This window comes from Mastigoproctus giganteus, chromosome 6 (genome assembly GCF_048544385.1).
Source record: "Mastigoproctus giganteus isolate SK-2022 chromosome 6, ASM4854438v1, whole genome shotgun sequence".
NCBI lineage: Eukaryota > Metazoa > Arthropoda > Arachnida > Uropygi > Thelyphonidae > Mastigoproctus > Mastigoproctus giganteus.
This window is the reverse complement of record NC_143580.1, coordinates 86,905,567-86,925,220: the sequence shown is the minus strand read 5'-3', so window position 1 is coordinate 86,925,220 and position 19,654 is coordinate 86,905,567. Positions and strand designations below refer to the sequence as shown.

At 37.3% G+C, this 19,654-nt stretch overlaps 1 protein-coding gene across 1 annotated transcript in view; it reads left to right on the top strand.

Moving 5' to 3' along the window:
* Nucleotides 1-19,654, top strand: part of LOC150084455 (enoyl-CoA hydratase domain-containing protein 3, mitochondrial) — a 144,665-nt gene that overhangs the window by 98,204 nt on the left and 26,807 nt on the right. The window contains exon 7 of the mRNA XM_090375233.1: nt 12,105-12,163. Within this exon, the coding sequence (XP_090231359.1) occupies nt 12,105-12,163 (59 nt within the window). The remainder of the gene's footprint in view (nt 1-12,104; nt 12,164-19,654) is intronic.

Genomic DNA, 19,654 nt, shown 5'->3' with positions numbered 1-19,654 from the left:
GGAACCTATCAAACTCTCACCTGCCCAACTCAACAAGAGAGCTCTTGTGCATCAGACAACACAGCGGCAATCTCCAAGGCAGAATGCACTGGTCCCACAGCAGCTAGTTATTGTCAGTGACTCCATTGTCGGGGAGACGGGTAATATATCGAGTAAAAAGCATAAGTGGATTAGGACCAGGAGCAAAAGTTGATGACGCTGTAAAGCAGATATCTTTTAAGAAAACAAAGGGTGATATTGTTGTACACGTTGGCACTAATGACATTACGAGTAGGAGATCTACAGATTTATTTAACAAGTACATGTCAATGCTGAAAAAGAGTCGTCAGTTAGGGTTAAATTTTTGAAAGTGTCTACAATTCTGCCAAGACACACGGTAGAATGGAGTACATGTTGAGAGCCTTGTCAATCAATTCAGCCATGAAGAGATTCTGCAAGGCACATTGGGTAGAATTTTTCTCAGTGGTCTAACACGAGGGACTGCTTCTACAGGGATGGGATACACTTAAATAGAGAAGGGGTGCAAGAGTATTTACTGATGCTATCAAGGTGGTGTTAGGTGGGATGGCAAATGCTAGCTTAGCTTGGGGGATTCACAGACTAAAAGATTAACAGTAGCCGCAGACAGAGATGAAAGTGATTCTTACACTGCTTCTATTAGAATGAGCATCAGCCTGGAGGATGGGGTGCTAGGGATTTCAGGGTCTTCAGGGACTGGTGGGAGTCATCATGGAACAAATAAATACATGGGCTGTGTTAGGATGACTAAGAGTAAGAATGGTACATGTACACCAATTCTAGAAGTATAGTAAATAAATGTGATGAATTTGAAGTGCTGGTCAAGACATCAAAGGTAGATATTATTGTGATATCAGAGACGTGGTGTCACACAGATATACCCAGTGCAGAATTGGATATTTGGGATGTATACAGACAGGAGAGGTGGAGGAGTTATGCAGTTTACATAGATGGTAGAGCAATGTTGGGTCAGTTTGTTGTGACATAAGCACTGGGAAAGCAACAATGAGAGTAGGAGTTTGTTATAGGCCTAATGACTCTAATGAGTACAATGAACAACAAGTAAAGGGAAGGGTACAGAGAAATAGTGGGTCAGTTAATCAGAATGTCTAATAATATGAAATTTTAACTTCTCAGATATTAACTGGAACTTGTGAGTTGGTCACTCACACACTAGCAAGACTTTTGTCGATTTATTGGATGATTTTCTTCTGTAGCAGCATGTTCGAGAGCAACCAGAAAGAGTAATACTCTGAATCTGATTATCAGCAGTGATTATTCGCACATTAAGAATTTGCAGATAGTGGAACCATTGGGTGGTAGTGATCACAGTGGACTGATGTGGGATTTACTTAAAGTTATTACTACCATCAGGAGTAAAGGGAAGGGTTTTTGCTTTCGTAAAGGTGACTACAGACAGTGGCCTCAGACAGTTTTTAAATTCTATACAGTGGGACCAACTCATGATGTTAACAACAGCAAATTCTAAATGGGAAGCATTCAAGAATTAATCGTGGAAGCTACGAGACTTTTCATACGATTAAGAAATACTGTTCAAGGTTTAGGAATAAATGGACGTCAGATGAACTGAGACTCGTGGCAGAGAGGAAAATGCGTAGATGCATATAAATTATCAGCGATACAGAAGCCTATGGTAGATATAAGATAATATGTAATCAAGTTAAAAAATGAGGTTAGGCAAGCAAAGGCAGATTATGAGAAATCTTTGGCAAAGGATGTGAAGAAAAAAAGTGAAAAAAAAATGTTCTTTACTTATGTAAACTCTAGAAGGAAGGGGATGAATCAGTTTCGACCACTCGATAATGATGTTTCGACTGTTTATGATACTGCTCAGTTATCTGACAAACTGAATGAGCATTTTGCATCTACATTCACACATGAGGAATTCTGTAGGGAAGTGGAGGACAGAAGTTATTAAACTCTAACATGGAGCTTAATGATTTTGTAATAACTGAGATCAAAGTGGAGGAGAAATTACTGAAGTTAAACAAGAAAAGCACCTGGGGTGGGTGGGATCTATTCATTAATATTAAAGGAGGCAGCAAAGGAAGTAAGGTAACTCTTAACCATAATTATGAAAGCATCCTTGGACTCGGGAATTCCCACGGACTGCAAATGTATCTTGAATTCACAAAGGGTGACATGAGTAATTACAGACCTGTTAGTTTAACTTTCGTTCCTTGGAAAAAATTGGAGTCTGGTTAAAGGAGCATTGCAGGATCATCTAGACAAGACTGCAGTAATTATTAAGACATAGCATGGGTTTTCTTAGGGAAAGCCTTGTCTGACAAATTTGATTGGATACCTTTTTTTTTTTTTTTTTTTATGTAAACCCCAAATATGAGAGGTATTAGAACCTATAGTACTTAGTACCATGCTAGGGTTGGAGGTTGAGAAGACGAAAGAAGATATTTGTTGACATTGGACTTCAACTTCTGTAGACTGTAATTTTCAGGAAATACGTATGAAGGAAAGTTGTTCCAGAAAATTGAAGTTGAATGAATAAATGAGGAAGATGAAAAGTTGGTTCTGTGAGTTTGAAGTTGGACAGTAAATGGATGTTGGCTGGTGGCGGCACATGTTCGAACTGTTTTGAAAGAGAGAGTGCGGGAATTATAGAAGCCAATTCAGAAGAACAGTGCCCACGGAAATATCTGTAGAAGTGGCGCACAGCAGAAACAGTACTTCTATGAGACAGCTAGTGGAGATACTCTGTTAGAGATGAATCATTAATTAACCTAACTGCCCTCTTCTGATGTTGTTATTTGGAACAACATCAGAAGAGGCTAAGGCCATATTGCTCCGGGAATATACGGTGGTCATTCCCTGACCTTTCCGCATCCTCCGTATTTGGTGGTGACGGGGCTCTCTTCTGAACAGAATCAAAAAGCTTGAGAGAGGTTTTGGAGACACCATCCCAGATGTGGGAACAATATTCCATGGTAGGGCGGATTTGCGATTTGTACAAAATGAACAGCTGTTTGAAAGAAAAGTAATGCTGAGAGCAAAAGAGAAAACCAAGTTTTTTAGATGCAGAGGAATCAATATTTGTAATGTGCTTGTGCCAAGAGAGATTAGAAGCCAGGGTAATCCCCAAAAGAGATATATCATTTTGCCTAGAAATGGGAGTGTCACTAAAGATAAACATAGGAGCAGAAGAATCCTTTTTGCGAGATATAATACAAGACTGAGTTTTAGAAGGGTTGAAATCAAGTAAGTTGTCTTTGCCCCGCTGGAGAATTACCTGAAGATCGGCATTTAAGGAATTGGTAGCAGATTTTCGAGAAGTTGAAGCTGATTGAGCAGGGCAAGGTTTCTCAAAATGGAAAGTGGATTGCAATGTACTATCATCGGCAAAACTATGGATAGGATTTCCAGTCAATGGAAGAAGGTCATTAATATACAAGAGGAAAAGAGTAGGGGAAAGAACTGAACCTTGGGGGACACCGGCATTAGTGGAGAAGTTAGAAGACAGAGAGCTATCTACCATCACCCTTAGTGAGCGATCAGAGAGAAAACTGGATAACCAATTACAAAAAACAGTTGGCAAACCATAAGATGGAAGCTTGTTTAGAAGACCTTTATGCCAAACACGATCAAAAGCCTTTGAGATGTCAAGAGCAACTGCCTGTGTTTCACTGAACTTTTCCATTGAATTAGTCCACAAGTGGGTAACATAAGCCAGAATATCACCAGTGGATCGACACTGACGGAATCCATACTGGCGATCATTGAACAGACGGAAGGTTTCTAGGTAGTTTAAGAGTTGGCTGTTAATTGATTTCTCCATTACTTTAGAAAGAGTAGAAGTAATTGCAATGGGACGATAATTGAATGGGAGGGATTTGTCACCCTTTTTAGGAACTGGCTGGATATGAGCAAATTTCCAAACAGAAGAAAAAACACTTTTGGAATAAGAAAGTGAAAAAAGGCGGCAAAGAACAGGAGTAAATTCAGAAGCACAGGTTTTGAGAACAAGTGGAGAAATACCATCGGGACCTGGAGCTTTCTTAGTATCAAGATTCGTCAAAATCCTTTTGACGGAAGACTACAGGAGACATTGAATGGAGCGTGTTGGGAATTGTGGGAGGTGTTTTACCAAGATCATTAATACACGAGTTGTAAGAAAAATGGGATGCTAGCAGGTTAGCTTTATCCTTGGCTGAAGTTACAACAGAACCATCTGGTTTGGGCAAAGGTGGGAGCAGAGATGGACAGAAGTTGCGGCCAATAGTTTTGGCAAGAGACCAGAATGCTCGTCTACCATTAGTGCAAGAAGCAAGTTTTCTACTCTTAGCCTGTTCAAATTCTAGTTTGGACTGATTTATAACTGCTTTACAATTGTTGCGAGATTTGGTGTAGGCAGAAAATGACAGTGAAGAATTAGAAAGAAGACAATTACAATATGCAACATTCTTCTTTTCAACAGCCCTAGCACATTTATTGGAAAACCAAGGTTTAGATAAAGGATGAGATTTTAAAGTAGAGTGTAGGATCAACAAGAATGGAATCCTGCAAGAATAATTTCACTGACACGATCTGAGCAAACGTTGACATCAGAAGTTTTGAAACAGTAATCCGACCAAGGTAAAGAAGAAAAGAAATCTCGCAGGTCATCCCATTTTGCATTCTTGTAATGCCAAACAATACGAGGTTGGGAATATCCATGAGATAAAGGCTCCATTGGAGAAGAGACAATCGCCAAGTTGTGATCTGGGGTGCCTAAAGGATCTCTCACTTCGACCGTGTACTTAGAAGGGTTGTTTGTGAGAAAAAGATCAAACGTGTTGGCTGTATTGTTAGGATTGTCCGGTATTCTTGTAGGTAAATGAACAATCTGTGCAAGGTTTTTAGTAATTGCAAAAGCCTCAGCATCTCGACTAGCCTGGTCGGTGTGACTAGAAAACGGAAGCCAGCCGGAGTTGTGAACATTAAAATCACCAAGAAAAATTACCTCACTGTTAGGAAAGTTGGACTGGAGAAAGTCATGTTGCAAAGAGAGGAAGTCAAAGAGTTCCAAGTGATTAGTGGAGTTGGGAGAATGGTAGAGACAACAGCTGAATTTGACACAATGAGGTCAAGAGATTTTAAGCCAGAGAAGATCGAAAAGAGGAGATTCCAAATTACCAAGTCTCTGACAGGGAATATCAGAATGGACATATGCACAAGTACCACCTTTGAGGCGAAAGGAATCATACAGAGAATAATTTGGACAACTGAGATGAGTAGTAGTTGAATCAACCGATAACTGTGATTCTGTCAGAAAAGGTACATGGGGTTTGGCAGACTGCAAGTGGAAATGGACATCATTGAGATTAGAATTGAGACCACGTATATTTGTGAAATGAATTAGGAAGTGTTTGGGAGGTTTAGATTGCAGATAAGCTTACTCTATTAGTTTGACAATTCATGGTGTATTCAATAGTAAGAAAAAGTGGGTGGGACATGCTGTATGAAGTAATGAAATTTTTGGATATGGTGTACACATGGTAAGAATATACCCAGATCCTTGACATAACATGGCCTCGACAATGCCCCCTGCATACACACTACTCGGACTCCCTCAAGTCACTATCTGGCAGAGTAGAGGTAGCAAGATTATACACTAGCTGATCCAGAAGCCTCCTGGAGAGTTACCAATAGGTTCGGTCCGGTGTACTAACTAGCGGCCAGCCTGTGAACACCGTTTTAGAGCTGTACCCTCGAAATGTAAGGAAGATTGGATCTCGCCACGTTGTTCATCATAACCTCAAAAGTCATCAATCATACTGCATGATGGAAGAGATGGGGGAAGGTTGACCTGAACTTAGCTCTGGAGACTAAACATGGGTTTCACCACTTCAAGCCTCCAATAAGCAAAGTGATGGTATTGCACCGGTTGATGAAAGTCATCTACCACCTAGAATACAGTTACAAAGGAACTTGATGCAAAAAATAGTGATATCATATACTTGGATTTCAGTAAAGCTTTTGATACAATTTCTTATGGAAGACTACAGTACAAGTTGGAGCAGTATGGTATTATGGGTAAGTTGCTACAATGAATAAATGAGTTGTTGAGTGGGAGAAGACAGAGAGTGGTAATCAATGGACACTGCTCTTCCTCTTATGTTATTAGTGGAGTCCCCCAGGGTTCATTGTTGGGCCCCACTGTTGTTTTTTATATTTATCAATGATATTGATGAAGGTATATCAAGCTTAATGTCTAATTTTGGAGATGATACTATGGTTGGCAGGTTTGTTAATAACTGTGATGGCAATGTGCTATTGCAACAGGATCTTGAAAAGTTGTGCAGATGGGCTGAGAAGTGGCAACTGAAGTTTAATTGACAAATGCAAAGTACTGCATATGGGTAGAAGTAACCCAAGAGAAATATACCAGCTGTGCGGTACTACACTTAGGGTAGTAGAAAATGAAAGATACCTTGTGGTAATTGTGCAGTCAGATATGAAGTTTTCTGAAAAGTACAGACAGGCTGGCAGAGCAGGTCATGTGATGTTATCAATGATATACAGGGATTTTACTAGTAGGGAAAAGGAGGTGATTATCCCTTTGTATTAGCTAATGGTCAGGCCACACCTTGAGTACTGCATACAATTTCGAGTTGAGTTGCTTGAGCAAGTACAGAGAAGGACCACAAGAGGGTCCTCTCACCAAGAAAGGCTTAAGTTCTGCAAATTGCAGTATCTGGAGACTAGGCATCTGATTGAGGTGATCTGATTGAGGTGTATAAGACCTTAAATGGGTTGAGCAGGCTCAATTCTGATTGGATTCTTCCTCTTGCTCAAATTACAAATCTGAGGTGTATAATTCAAATTGAGGAAAGACAGTTGTAGAATAGATGTGTGGAAATTTGCCTTTAGCCAACGGCTAGTTGATTGCTGGAACAAACTTCCATCTGACATTGTGGAAGTTGATAGCATAAATAAATTCAAGGAGGAACTAGACAAACTTGTAGAGGGAATGGATGTGTGAAAGCGCTTTTTTTTGGGCGATGCTACACAAGCTTGCTTACTTGCAACAGATGCCTCTACTACTACTTAGATATTATGTGCTTCTTAACTAAGAGCATTATGCCTCCTCTGCACTCCCTATCCTGTCTGCCATTTCTGTACACATTGTATATGCCCCACATTCAAATTCTTCATTCCATATACTTTTCATAAGAAAAGGTAAATTTTTTTAAAAATTGTGCTTGCTGAATTTTAACTCTTTAGTCTGTGAAGGAAAAAAAAAAAAAAAACAAACATCATTCTTAGTGTTGAAAAGAAACAAGAATGGACACTATGTTGAGCTAATGACATTGAATCAGCTCTTTATAATGTTAGCATTAGTTAAGGCATATGATGCAAGGAAGCAGCTTATAGAGTATCAGCCAAAAAAAACCCTTTCCTATTTTGCCCATCCGGTCACTCCAAATGTTTGTCTAGTTCAGCCTTAAATTTATTTAATCTGTCAACTTCCAAAACAATAACAGATGGAAGTCTGTTCCAGCAATCAACTACCACTGGCTAAAGGCAAATTTCTGCACATCAATTCTACAACTGCCTTTTCTAAATTTGAATCTATGCCCCTCAGGTTCTTAGTCTGAGCAAGGGAAAGTATCCCATTAGCATTGAGCTTGCTCAAACCATTTAAGACCTTATACACCTCAATCAGATCACCTTACAGGTGCCTAGTCTCCAGATGCTGTAACTTGCAGAACTCAGGCCTTTCTTTGTACTCTACATCCTTCCTAAAATGAGGCCTCCAGACCTGAACGCAGTTCTCAAGATGTGGCCTGACAATTGCCTTATACAAAGGGATAATCACCTCCCCCTCTCTGTTAGCCCATCTGCACTGTCAGAGAACATCATATCTGACTGCACAATTACCCCCAGGTCATTTTCATTCTCCACCTCCCTGGGTGCAGTACCACACAGTTGGTACATTTCTCTTGGGTTACTGCTACCAATATGCAGTACTTTGCATTTGTCAATGTTAAACTTCAGTTGCCACTTCTCAGCCCATCCGCCTAACTTTTCTAGATCCTGTTGCAGTAGCATAGTGTCTTTGGTGTCATTAACAACCCTGCCAACCTCTGTATTCTCTGCAAACTTGGACATTAAGCCTGATATACCTTCATTGATATCATTTATAAATATGCAAAATAACAATGGCCCAGCACCGAACCTTGCGGGACTCCCCTAATATTCAAGTGATGTGAATTCTGAATCTTGTTCAGATGTATCTGTTAATGTTAGAACACTACTAACAACCAGATGCTGGTGTTACCTGGAGTGCTGATTCTTCACAGATGAAATACAGGCAGTTCCCAGGTTTACGAGTTTTTTTTTTTCAAGTATCAACAAAATCGAAAATATGAAAATTAATTGGAAAAAAATGAATGTTAGACATTCATAAATACCGCATTTCAAACCACACACATAGCTATACAACACAGTGCACCCCGCTTTTTGATATTAATCCGTTCCAGAGACACCATCGTATCGTGAAAATATCATAATGTGAACCCAGTAACACATTGTTTTTTGGTAATTCGTTCCACAGCCTCGGAAGTTTAAATTTTCGCTATATAACTCTCTAAAAGGTCGTTTTTATAGCATAAATTGTATTAGTTACCAATTCGTCGTTAATGCCTACACTTTTATCGTTATCATGTGTTCTGTTATAAGAACCAATTTTGAACTGCTTTGCAATATTTTTCTAAAGCACATTTCTGGTGGTCACGACCATAAAACACTAAAAACAATTTGCACTTTCCAATTTATTGGGCTTTTCTGTTACTGCAATCAATTATAAACGGGTAGTAAACTCGATGTTATTGCATTTGCGAAAATACTGATAGCTGCAATTGTGTGGATTTTTACGTTATGGTGAAATGTGTTTCCCCCTTTGCTGAAATCTTCAATCGTATAAAAAAAATAATAATAAATTTTCAGAATCTTCTCTTCATTCCTTTTTTTTTTTGCTTTGTAAACATGTTACTCCGTGCAAATTGTGTTAGTTGCAATTTGTGTATTCCGTTAAAAAATGCTTATGCATGCTATTGAAATTTATAAAGAAAAGAGAAGATTATCTTGGAAACAAACTTCTCTTGAAGCATTTCTGAAGAAGATGACTCCTTGTGCAACAAACCAACAAGTGTGCATTTAGTCGATGATGATGAAGAATAAACATTCTTTAACATTTGTAAGTCATAAATAATTTCTTTATTATTATAATTTGCTTGGTTTTACAGGCTACGTTTTCATTTCTTTGGATAAATCAATCATTGTTTAAACAAACTAATTTCATTGTTGAGAACTTAACCCGCTTTACGAATGTACGCTAGAAACAAATTAACTCGTAAAGTTGGGAACTACCTGTACCTTCCATTTACTAAAAAGTAGTGCCTACTTGCTCCAGCTCCCCCAAGGCACACAAAGGAGCTTTGCAAATATAAGCAACACCAAACATGTTAATTGACCAATTCTCATATTTCTTCTTTCCAAGATAATAAATGCTGCATAAGCTTTGCTTTTGGTGTCATTGTGCCTTTTAAATATTTATATGATTGATTACTTTTGGTCTTCATGTTTTATTCTATTGTTCTATATATTTTTTAAAGACAAATAACTTTTATGATTTATTGCATTTTAGAGTGACATAATTTACATATCATGTACCTGCATTAATTATTAATTTGAAATAAAGGTTCTGTAATGCATTTTCAGCCTGTTCTCACACTAAACAAAAAATTTTTTTATAGATTTATCAACTTTGAAAACTCTAAAAAATTCAGAGTTTTCAAAGCTGGTAGGTATAAGCATGGTATTGAAGCCAAATTAAATCATTATTTTAGCAAGAAAGTGAAAAGGCAGAATTGCACAATGTGTACATTCTCAATTATCGTTGAAATAAAAAAATATATATATCCTCATGCAATTCATAATGCACTAGACTGGAACTGATGAAAAGCTGATGTCGCATGAATAGTATTTAGTAATAGATGGATATGAACTGTACTGTACAGCGCAGAAACTATGGATAAGTGCCATTATTTAACAGTTTAAAAGGGATATAATCAGGTATCACTGTCAGGAATATAGCATCGATGGTTGAGCTGTCATTGCAGAACTGTTGTAGAAGTTTACAAGGATTGCCAGCACATCGAGCTATTTTGAACTGTGATGAAAAACAAGTTAATAAGGTGAAAGAAGAGTGGAGCTTGTTTTACAAGCACAGAGATAACAGTAGAGGACCTTGCCATGCAGTGTAATGTTATTCTGCCACCTATTTTCAGTAGTACAGGTTAAACACTCCACCTATTTGACCATAAGAGTAGACCATGCTCCCACAATAACATTCCCCCCCCCCATTTAATCAAGTGTACATGCCCAAGTCTGATGAATCATGCTACCATATAGATGGTTGGTAACAATGTCTGTTTCAGAAATAGCTTATTGATTTATATCTTCTTTTTTGGCTTCCTGAAACGCCATTGTTTTTAGTTGCACGCACTACTTTTCTTCATTCTCCTTGATCCTCTGCCTTATTTATCTAGTCTATATACTCTGTCCCTTCTAAATCATAGTTGTTACTCTTCCATGTTATGTTCTTTTAGTTATACCCCTGAGCATATACTTCCTATCAGTTTTCCTTTCAGAGCTCTTCTCTCCCCCCACTCATTCATTCTATAGCCATGTCCATGCCACATATCAGTGAACCTTTATCTTGTTAGGTATGGCTATTCTTCTACACAGAATCTGTGAATGCCCATATCTCTGATATTTGTGGCACCTTTGGATTTGAGATGATCAATCTGACTTTGGAATTTAAATAGCCAGCTTTTGCATTTGTTGGCAGATTGAGCAATTTAAAGGTCAAGCTTACCTTCTGTGTAGGGACAAGTGTTCCATCTCTCATTTGGAGACTATTCGTTTTGCATCTGTTACTTGGTCATTGAATTCAAGCTTTATTTCCTCATCTGAGACATCAACCAAGTCCCATCCTGCAGTGACACCTTTTGAAGTGTTAACATGGCAAATGAAGAGAGACCTTTATGGGTAATAAATAATAGACACTTGTAGTAGTTTTCTGAGTGATGATAATGGTTTATCACTTAAATTAGGATATCTACTTTCACTAATAGAGCTCCTGATTTAAGACCTCTGACCATTTTGGGAGAGGTGACAGCACTTTTTATATATATTCTTGCATAAGCAAGGGAGAGTTTGCTCAGTGTCTGATAATTTTAGAGTGTATTATAAGAAAGGCAGGGGCAAAATTTTCTCATGTATCTGTTTCTGACACTTGACAGAAGGTTGGATGTAGTCATTGATCAGTTTACTGGACTGGTTGGAGTATGCTGCACCATATAAATAATTCATTGGATTGTCCGTGCTTGCTCCTTTTAGTTGTGAAAGGGAAGACTGTCCCCCACAGGTATCAGACCATAGAAGCAGTGCCACCTAGTAACCAAGTGGCTGGAAATTAGTGCATTAGTGGTTAGTTTTGTTAAATAATAAACAAAGGGTGGCTTTTCTTCTAAGCTTTCAGTTACTTCTCCTCTAGGTGAACTGTGATGAGTTTTTTTTTTTTTTTTTTTTTTTATCAGAGAGATTTCACCTTAAATTCTCTACTCAAAAATGTGTTAACACTGTTCTATAGAAAGCTTATATAAATCTCACTGGGAGTCACTAGAAATGCTTTGGCAATCAAGGCCAACCTATACAGGATCAGCACTAGTTATACCATTCTTATCCAGTGGATTAAAGGGGGTTATCTCTTTCCTTCTAGTCAGAGTATTAATATAAAGAAATAATTCACACTACTTTTCTTTGTGTTCTTAGCCAAAGACTTCTCCTAATCTATCTTAGCATTCCTAACTTCATCCCTCAGCAATTTGATCACAGGCTAGTTTATGCTTTGCTAGAGAATTCTGTGTCCTCTGTTAAGTTATATTCATCCTATGCATTTTTCTATGCAGAAACTTTTCTTCAAGTTCCCCTCATATTAATATGTCACTACAGGCAAAATCTCTAATAAAAATATGTCTGAAAATCATATTTTTAATTTACAGAAGCACTTAGAAGTGGACTGGTCAGTAAAGTTGTTCCTGATGAGATGTTAGAAGAAGCTGTAAGTGTTGTAATAAATTTTGCTACTTTCATAATTTCACATAAAGTGGTACTGTCCAACCTGTAACATTAATCTATGAGGGATAATGCCCATTTATACTTTTTTGTCTCCTACCACTTAATTAACCATTTATTCTTGGTAGTAACTTGCCCTAAATGCCACATTTCTCCAATTTATACAATAATTATTCATGTGGATCATTTCTACTTAAATCAAAGTAAACAATCTCAGAGTTGTTCTTTTCATCCATTTCTTTTGTGACAACTTCATAGTAGCTAATAGATTAGTCAGGCATGATCTCCCCATACCAAATTCCTGTTGTGATTGTGTTATAAGTTCAATTCCTATTTAGATGATCTTATATTACTTTTTTGAGTATGAACTCCATCTTTGTTTTGTAACACAGAAGTCAAATTTAGTCTTTAAACTTCAGCCTTTGAACCACCTTTGTAAATAGGAGAAAGATTTGCCTATCCAATTTGTGGGGGCTTTCTCCTCAATCTAACAATGATCTCAGATTTTTGGGATTCAGATTCATGATCCTTTCTTAGTCTTTCAAAGAAAACTTTGTTGCACCTCTCTGGAAGAAAGGTATTTTTATAACTGTACTTCAGGAAATGGTCACAATGAATTTCCAACAATAATTATAAGGAACGTGAACAGCATTATAATCTTAGTATTAGTAATGGCCGCATGGTGCAAGAAAGCTTATGGCTTATGCTGCACCAGCCAAAAAAAAAAAAAAACAATGATAAAATAATGAATAAAACAATGATAAAAATAAATAAATAATAATTAATAAAAGAAAAGAAAATTAAACCTATTATCCTATGCGCTTCCCTCACCCGAAGGTACTATCCAGATGACCTTTGAATTTCCCCAAACTGTCAGCCTCTACCACCCATGTAAGCAACTTATAACTCGCTGGCTAAAATAAAACTTCCTGCAGTCCAATCTAAACATTTCCCCCCGTAACTTGAATTTATGTCCCCTAGTTCTAGCATCATTTATAATCTTGAAAATTTCATCCTCATTCATTTTATTGATGCCTCTCAGAGCCTTAAACACCTCAATCAAATCTCTTCTAAGGTGTCTAGTTTCCAAACTCTGCAACCCACATACTCGAAGTCTTTCTTCATAAGGACGCCCTTTTTCCGATCTCACCAGGCGAGTTACCCACCTTTGCACCCTTTCAAGGAGCTCGATGTCTTTCTTTAGGTGCGGTCTCCATACTTGAACACAGTATTCCAAGTGTGGTCTAACATAAGCCTTATATAATGGGATTATCGTGTTCCTATCTCTACTTGCAAAAGTTCGATAGATCATCAATAGGACACCATGGGCCTTCCTTGCAACCTGTTTACAATGCTCAGATAATTTCATGTCTGACCGTATCATAACACCCAAGACCCTTTCCTCCAGTACTGGGTTTAGTTGAAATCCACCAAGTGAATAAGTTATTTTGGGATTACTGTTTCCCAGGTGTAATACCTTACACTTTGTTGGATTAAACATAGCTGCCATTTCTCTGACCATTCCTGAAGTCTATCTAGGTCTCTCTGAAGAAGCTTAGCTTGACAGTGATCATTAACTACTCTACCAATCTTAATATCATATGCAAATAAAACTGTGTGTAGCTATCCAAATCTTATATGAGACTAAATAGAGCAGTGCCTTGCTTTACAGAAGCAGTGCATTCCACACTTTTGTCTGCACTCTTCCATTAGTTCATTATAAGAATATCAAGGTTTAAGGGGGGGCCCAATATGTTGCACTGGTTCACTATATTATGCCTGTGCTGTCATTGTTATAGCCAAAGGTTTAATTATCTCTTTTGCTGCTTCTTTTAATATAATTATATAGGTTATATTTGCACCAGCTGCCTTGTTTACTTTTTGCAGCAAAAATTTTTCTTCTACCTTCCTTTCAGCTATCATAAAATCATTTATGATAATTCCCAGTCACAATTTATGATTTAAATCCAATCATCAGTATGAGATAGACATTTGGTAAACCTATATCAAAAAATGTCTTTAAATGTGAATACAAATGCAAAATATTTATTTATTTAGTTAGTAATAGTATTAGTAATAGCCACATAGTGCGAGGAAGCCTATGGCTTATAATACCACCACCAGCCAAAAAAAATAATATAATAATAAATAAATAAATAATCACAATATGCGACGTTACATCCCCCAGTAACATGAAGGCGAGGAGGAGAGGGGAAAAGCAGTGAGTGGGAGATGCCTCCGCCGGCCTATCAAGCTGCCTTCCTCCTCTCTTTCATGCCGAAGTAGGGGCCAGTACCCATGCTCTGGAATTAACCCATTTACTTTTCACTTCTATTAAATCATAGGAAATGAAACAAAATTCATTTAATTTAAGAAAAAAAATTGAACAAGCCTGAAATGTAATGAACTGCTTACAGACGGATGTTTAATTATTATTATTTTTTAATTATTCACATTCTGAAATGTGGTAATGCAAATAGTTTATCAGCAATTAGTACAGAATCACTGACACATTTGCTATTCATATCAATGGAGTATATATGATTCATCCCTTTCCTTTTAGTGTTAACATAAGAAAATAATTCATTGCTAATTTTATTTGCAATCTTATTTAAGATGTCTCATGTCGCAGCATGAGACTTCTGAGTTATGTCAGATGTCTAAGACCCCTGAGTTACCTGATTATAGACTAATTTATACTTGTCTGTAGTACTCTCTGTCGCCTGACAAAATTTAAAATCTTCCATGATAGTCATTCTGATTTTTTGTCCCACTTCATTTGTATAGCTTTGTTATACTCATTATCATTTGTTTTATAACATACTCCTGCTCTCATATATCACCTCAGGCTGAATCGGTGTACTGTTTTCAAATCTGTGTGCTTAACCAAAATCTTAGCTACTTCGCCCTGCACCTGTCATGGCATATGGTACCCTTCATGTATTGCATCCCTCATATTGTGAAACATTATTTTAAATATTCTATTATTTCAGCATTGATTACTTAATTGGTAATTCACATTCAGCCCTTGCAACTGCTTGCCCCATGAGAATCTCCCCTGCAGGACTTGTAATCCCACTCCCTGCTTTCCAAGTTATTGGATGTCCCAGTAGAAGCCATGAAATTTCACCTCTTCTTATGACTGCCATTAAATTATTAAGCTGCGTACTTCTCCAAACTAGCCGAGTGGGTAAAGTACCTGCCCGGCAACCCAAAGGTCGCGGGTTCGATTCCCGCCTCGGGCTTGGATCAATGTACTGCAAAAACCTTGGGAGGTGCAATATGGCCACAGAAGCCGATGCGCCAACAACTACCAAATCAAAAAAAAAAAAAAAAAAAAAAAAAAAAATCTCCAAACTAGCAGTTTTCTAATCCACTTAACATCACTTCGATGGTCAGCAAATATTCTTGCAGTAGTTTTATTCAAATATATCCCATCTCTGTAAAAATAGTATCTTCTGTTAGTGCAGGCAGTGCTGAAAAACTTGGAGTGATTGCATCTTTTACTATCAACCCAGACTTGAATTGATTGACAAGGCTTGTACTTGTATGACCAAAGGTGTAGCTTTTTTAATATCACCTCACAACTATGAAGTAAAGCTCAGATTGCCTGCACATCATTAGTACCTACATGATATTATGCAAAGAATAGGCAAAACAGCATCAGACAGAAAAAATAAAATTACCCACTTCATTTGCCCATTCCTGCCCATAATTTCATAATTTGTCCAAACCTTCTTTAAATTTATTCAAACTACCCTTAATACAAAGTGGAAATTTATTCCAACAATCAGTCTTTTTAACTGAATGCAAATTTCCATGCATCTATTTTGCAACCCTCCTTTTAACTGTTTCATGCTTCACAAAAATCAAAGGCAGAAGAATAAAATCACAAACTAGAGTTTACACAAATTGGTGGGAACACTTTAAACAGAAACTTTCAGCCACTGGCAAGACACTGTTTAAATCAGTTATCCTAATGAAGTAAACTTTTATATTTGGTGTGTGAATTTTTATTATTTTTTTTTTAAACACTGCACAAAGTAAATAATTTTAGTTTTTGCATCTTTAAGTTTTACATATTACTCTGTATATATTAAATTTGCTCTCTCATTATGTATTTTAGATTTAGAGTTGCTGAGTATTTATCTTAATAAATCATAAATTTGTTGCCAGTAGTCAACCAGTTCTACATCTCTTGGTTTGCCTAACATGGATTTATCAAACAAGAGTGAGTAATATGTGACTTCTGTTATTATCATGTACAAGTGTGACTGAATTATCTGTCTATCAGACTTCAGAAGAAACTTATTTTCAATGATAAAGGCAATAATTTTTTAATTAGAATGCTCAGTTAATTCCTGTTTTACAAAAATTATAATGTACAGACAGTAACTTTAGTGATTGTTAGTTTGTTAATAAACTCTGACATTTAAGATTATTACCTTCTATAAAATAAATATTTTTCAACGTTTAATCAAAACGTTCAGTGAATATCACAAAAAATTAATTTATTTAGTGATAAATGTTTATATTGTTAATATTTTTCAGAATAATTTCCTTCTACAACCACGCACTTGTTCAGCTGTACCTGCCATGTCACGATCAAAACATTTTTGGAGGTCTTCTTTGGTGAATGCTTTTAGACAGGCATTTGTATTTGATTTATTGAATCAAACTCAAATAATTTTCTTTGCATGGTACCAAATCAGGCAGATAAGATGAATGCAGCAAGATAGCTTTTTTTTTTTTTTTTTTTTTTTTTGCTTTTTCAGTCAAAAATTTCCTGGCAGCAAGAAAACAGCACAGTGTATTGTAGCGAAGGTGCCAACTATTTTGCCATTTTTCAGGTTGCTTACAGCAGATTGAGTTTATCAACCATTTTAAAACTTGCTGGTGGTAGGCTGCAATAACAATGACACCCCTCCACAAAAAATGCAATCAGCACAATCTGCACATAGGAATTTGGTTGCCATGCTTTTTTTTTTTTTTTTTTTTTTGGCCTTGGTGACAACACTGTTTTCCACTAAGCTAATAGCATTGAGCCTTGGTCTCTGCATCATATCCATATATCCAAGACTTGTCACCTATTATAATTTTGGTGATGATGAGCTCCACTGCGGTATGTGTAATGTATTTAGGAAAGATAAGGAAGATAGAAGGGGTGGTGGGGTTGTGCTTCTTATCAAATACAGCCTTCAGACTTAGCAAAAGCCTTCAGGCTTTTGCTAAGTCTGAAGTTACATCTGCCAGCATAGAATCTGTGTGGTGTGAGTGGGAAGCAAAGAAACAATAACAGAGTTGGAATAATCTGTAGACCAGAAGACATGAAGAATATGATGAGAGTTTTTACGTGCAGATGAAATGGACAGGCAAGCGTAAATGTCTTATTTTGGGTGACTTTAATCTGCCCCAGATCAATTGGAATAAGTGGGAGGGGAACTCACAATGGGGAAAATCTTTTTTAAATGAACTAGATGATTATTATTTGTACCAGCATGTAAGAGAAAGTACTAGGGGTGAGAATATTCTTGGCCTCATCATTACTAATGATCCAGATGACATCACAGGGCTTAAAATACAGGAACCATTATCAGGAAGTGATCAAGCAATCATCAGCTGGAAAATAAAAAAAGACGTTTCAGTAATTAAAGGTAAAGGCACGGGTTTCAACTTCAGGAGAGGGGACTTTGACAGTTTAAGATGCTATATCGCATCTGTAAAATGGGAAGATTGCTGAGGGATGGCAAATACATTTGTATTATGGAATACTTTTAAAGCAAAAATCACAGAAGCCATGAGCACATATGAACACAAGCCTGGATCGTTAGTAATGATGACGAAAGACTTTAAGAAAATATTGTGGGAGAAGGATGCTGAAATGGATGACTGCAGAGCTGACTGATCAAATAGAGCAGAAAAAGATAGCATGGGGTAGTTACAGAGCAATGAAAAGTACTGAAGCCTATAACAGGTACAGGTTGATCTGTAATAGTACCACATTGCTTCTCAGCCTTTTAGCTAAGATCAAAGTGTAATAGTACCACAGATAAGGTCAGGGAGGCCAAGGCTGCATATGAGAAAGCATTGGCTAAGAGAGCAAAGAATAAAGAAAAGACATTTTTCATGTATGTGAATACAAGGAAGAAAAAAGCAAATCAGATTGGACTCTTGTGCACTGGGTGTGGAAAAGTCTTAGACAAACCAGCCGATATTGCAGACAAACTGAACAGGTAATTTCCGTATGTATTTACTGACAAAAGACATTTATGCTGAGAAGAGACTGTGCACATGAGGCCAAGCCATATGAAATTAGTGCTGTCATAATTACAGATGATTGTTTATTAGAAAAACTTTTGAGTATAAAGGGAAGGCTCCTGGAGTTGACGGCATATACCCTGTAGTTATGAGGGAGTGTATTGAACCACTAAGGTTAATTTTGAGGGCATTTTTGGACTCTGAGAAGATTCCTGTGGATTGGAGAATTGCCAGTGTATCACCAATACATAAAAGCAGTTCTAAGAGTAAAGTTGGTAACTACAGACTGGTTAGTCGCTTCAGTTAAAGGAAAAATTTTAGAGACAGTGATTAAGAGTGCAATCCAAGGATATTTAGATATGGCATTCTGAAGGACACATAACATGGATTTGTTAAGGGTAAATCATGCTTAATTAACATAGTAGGCTATTTTGATGCAGTTACTCATGAGCTGGATTTAGGGAATAATTTCAACATAGTTTATTTAGATTTTAGCAAAGTATTTGACTTGGTCCCTCGTGAGAGGTTGCTGTATAAGATTGAACAGGTTAGGATTACTGGTAAGATTCTAAGATGGATTGCTGGGTAGCTGCAGGACAGAAGGTAGAGGGTTTTGATTAATGGATATCCTTCAGCTCGGTGTAACATCAGGAGTGCGGGCCCTCAAGGATCAGTTTTTGGACCACTGTTGTTTCTCATTTTCATAAATGACATCAACATAGGGATAGAAGGCATGATGTCAAAATTTGCAGATGACATAAAGATTGGCAGAGTCGATGACCAGTGCCAAGCAGCACTCCTTTAGGATGACTTCAAAGATGGTCAGAGAAGTGGCAGTTATGCTTTAATTCTGCTAAATGCAAGGTCTTACACGTTAGCATTAGTAGAGGCATATGATGCAAGAAAGCAAGCTTATTCAGCATCAGCCAAAAAAAAAAAAAACACACCACTCCCATTTCACCCCTCCGTTCATTCGAAATACCTGTCCAGTTGAGCCTTAAATTTGTTTAGGCTATCAACTTCAACAACAAATGATGGAAGTCGGTTCCACCAACCAACCACCCGCTGGCCAAAGGCAAATTTCCGCACATCTATCCGACATCCGTCCTTCCTCAATTTGAATTTATGCCCTCTGAGGTGATTATTCTGAGCAAGAGAAAGAATCCCATTGGCATTGAGCATGCTCAAACCATTCAAAGCCTTATACACCTCTATCAGA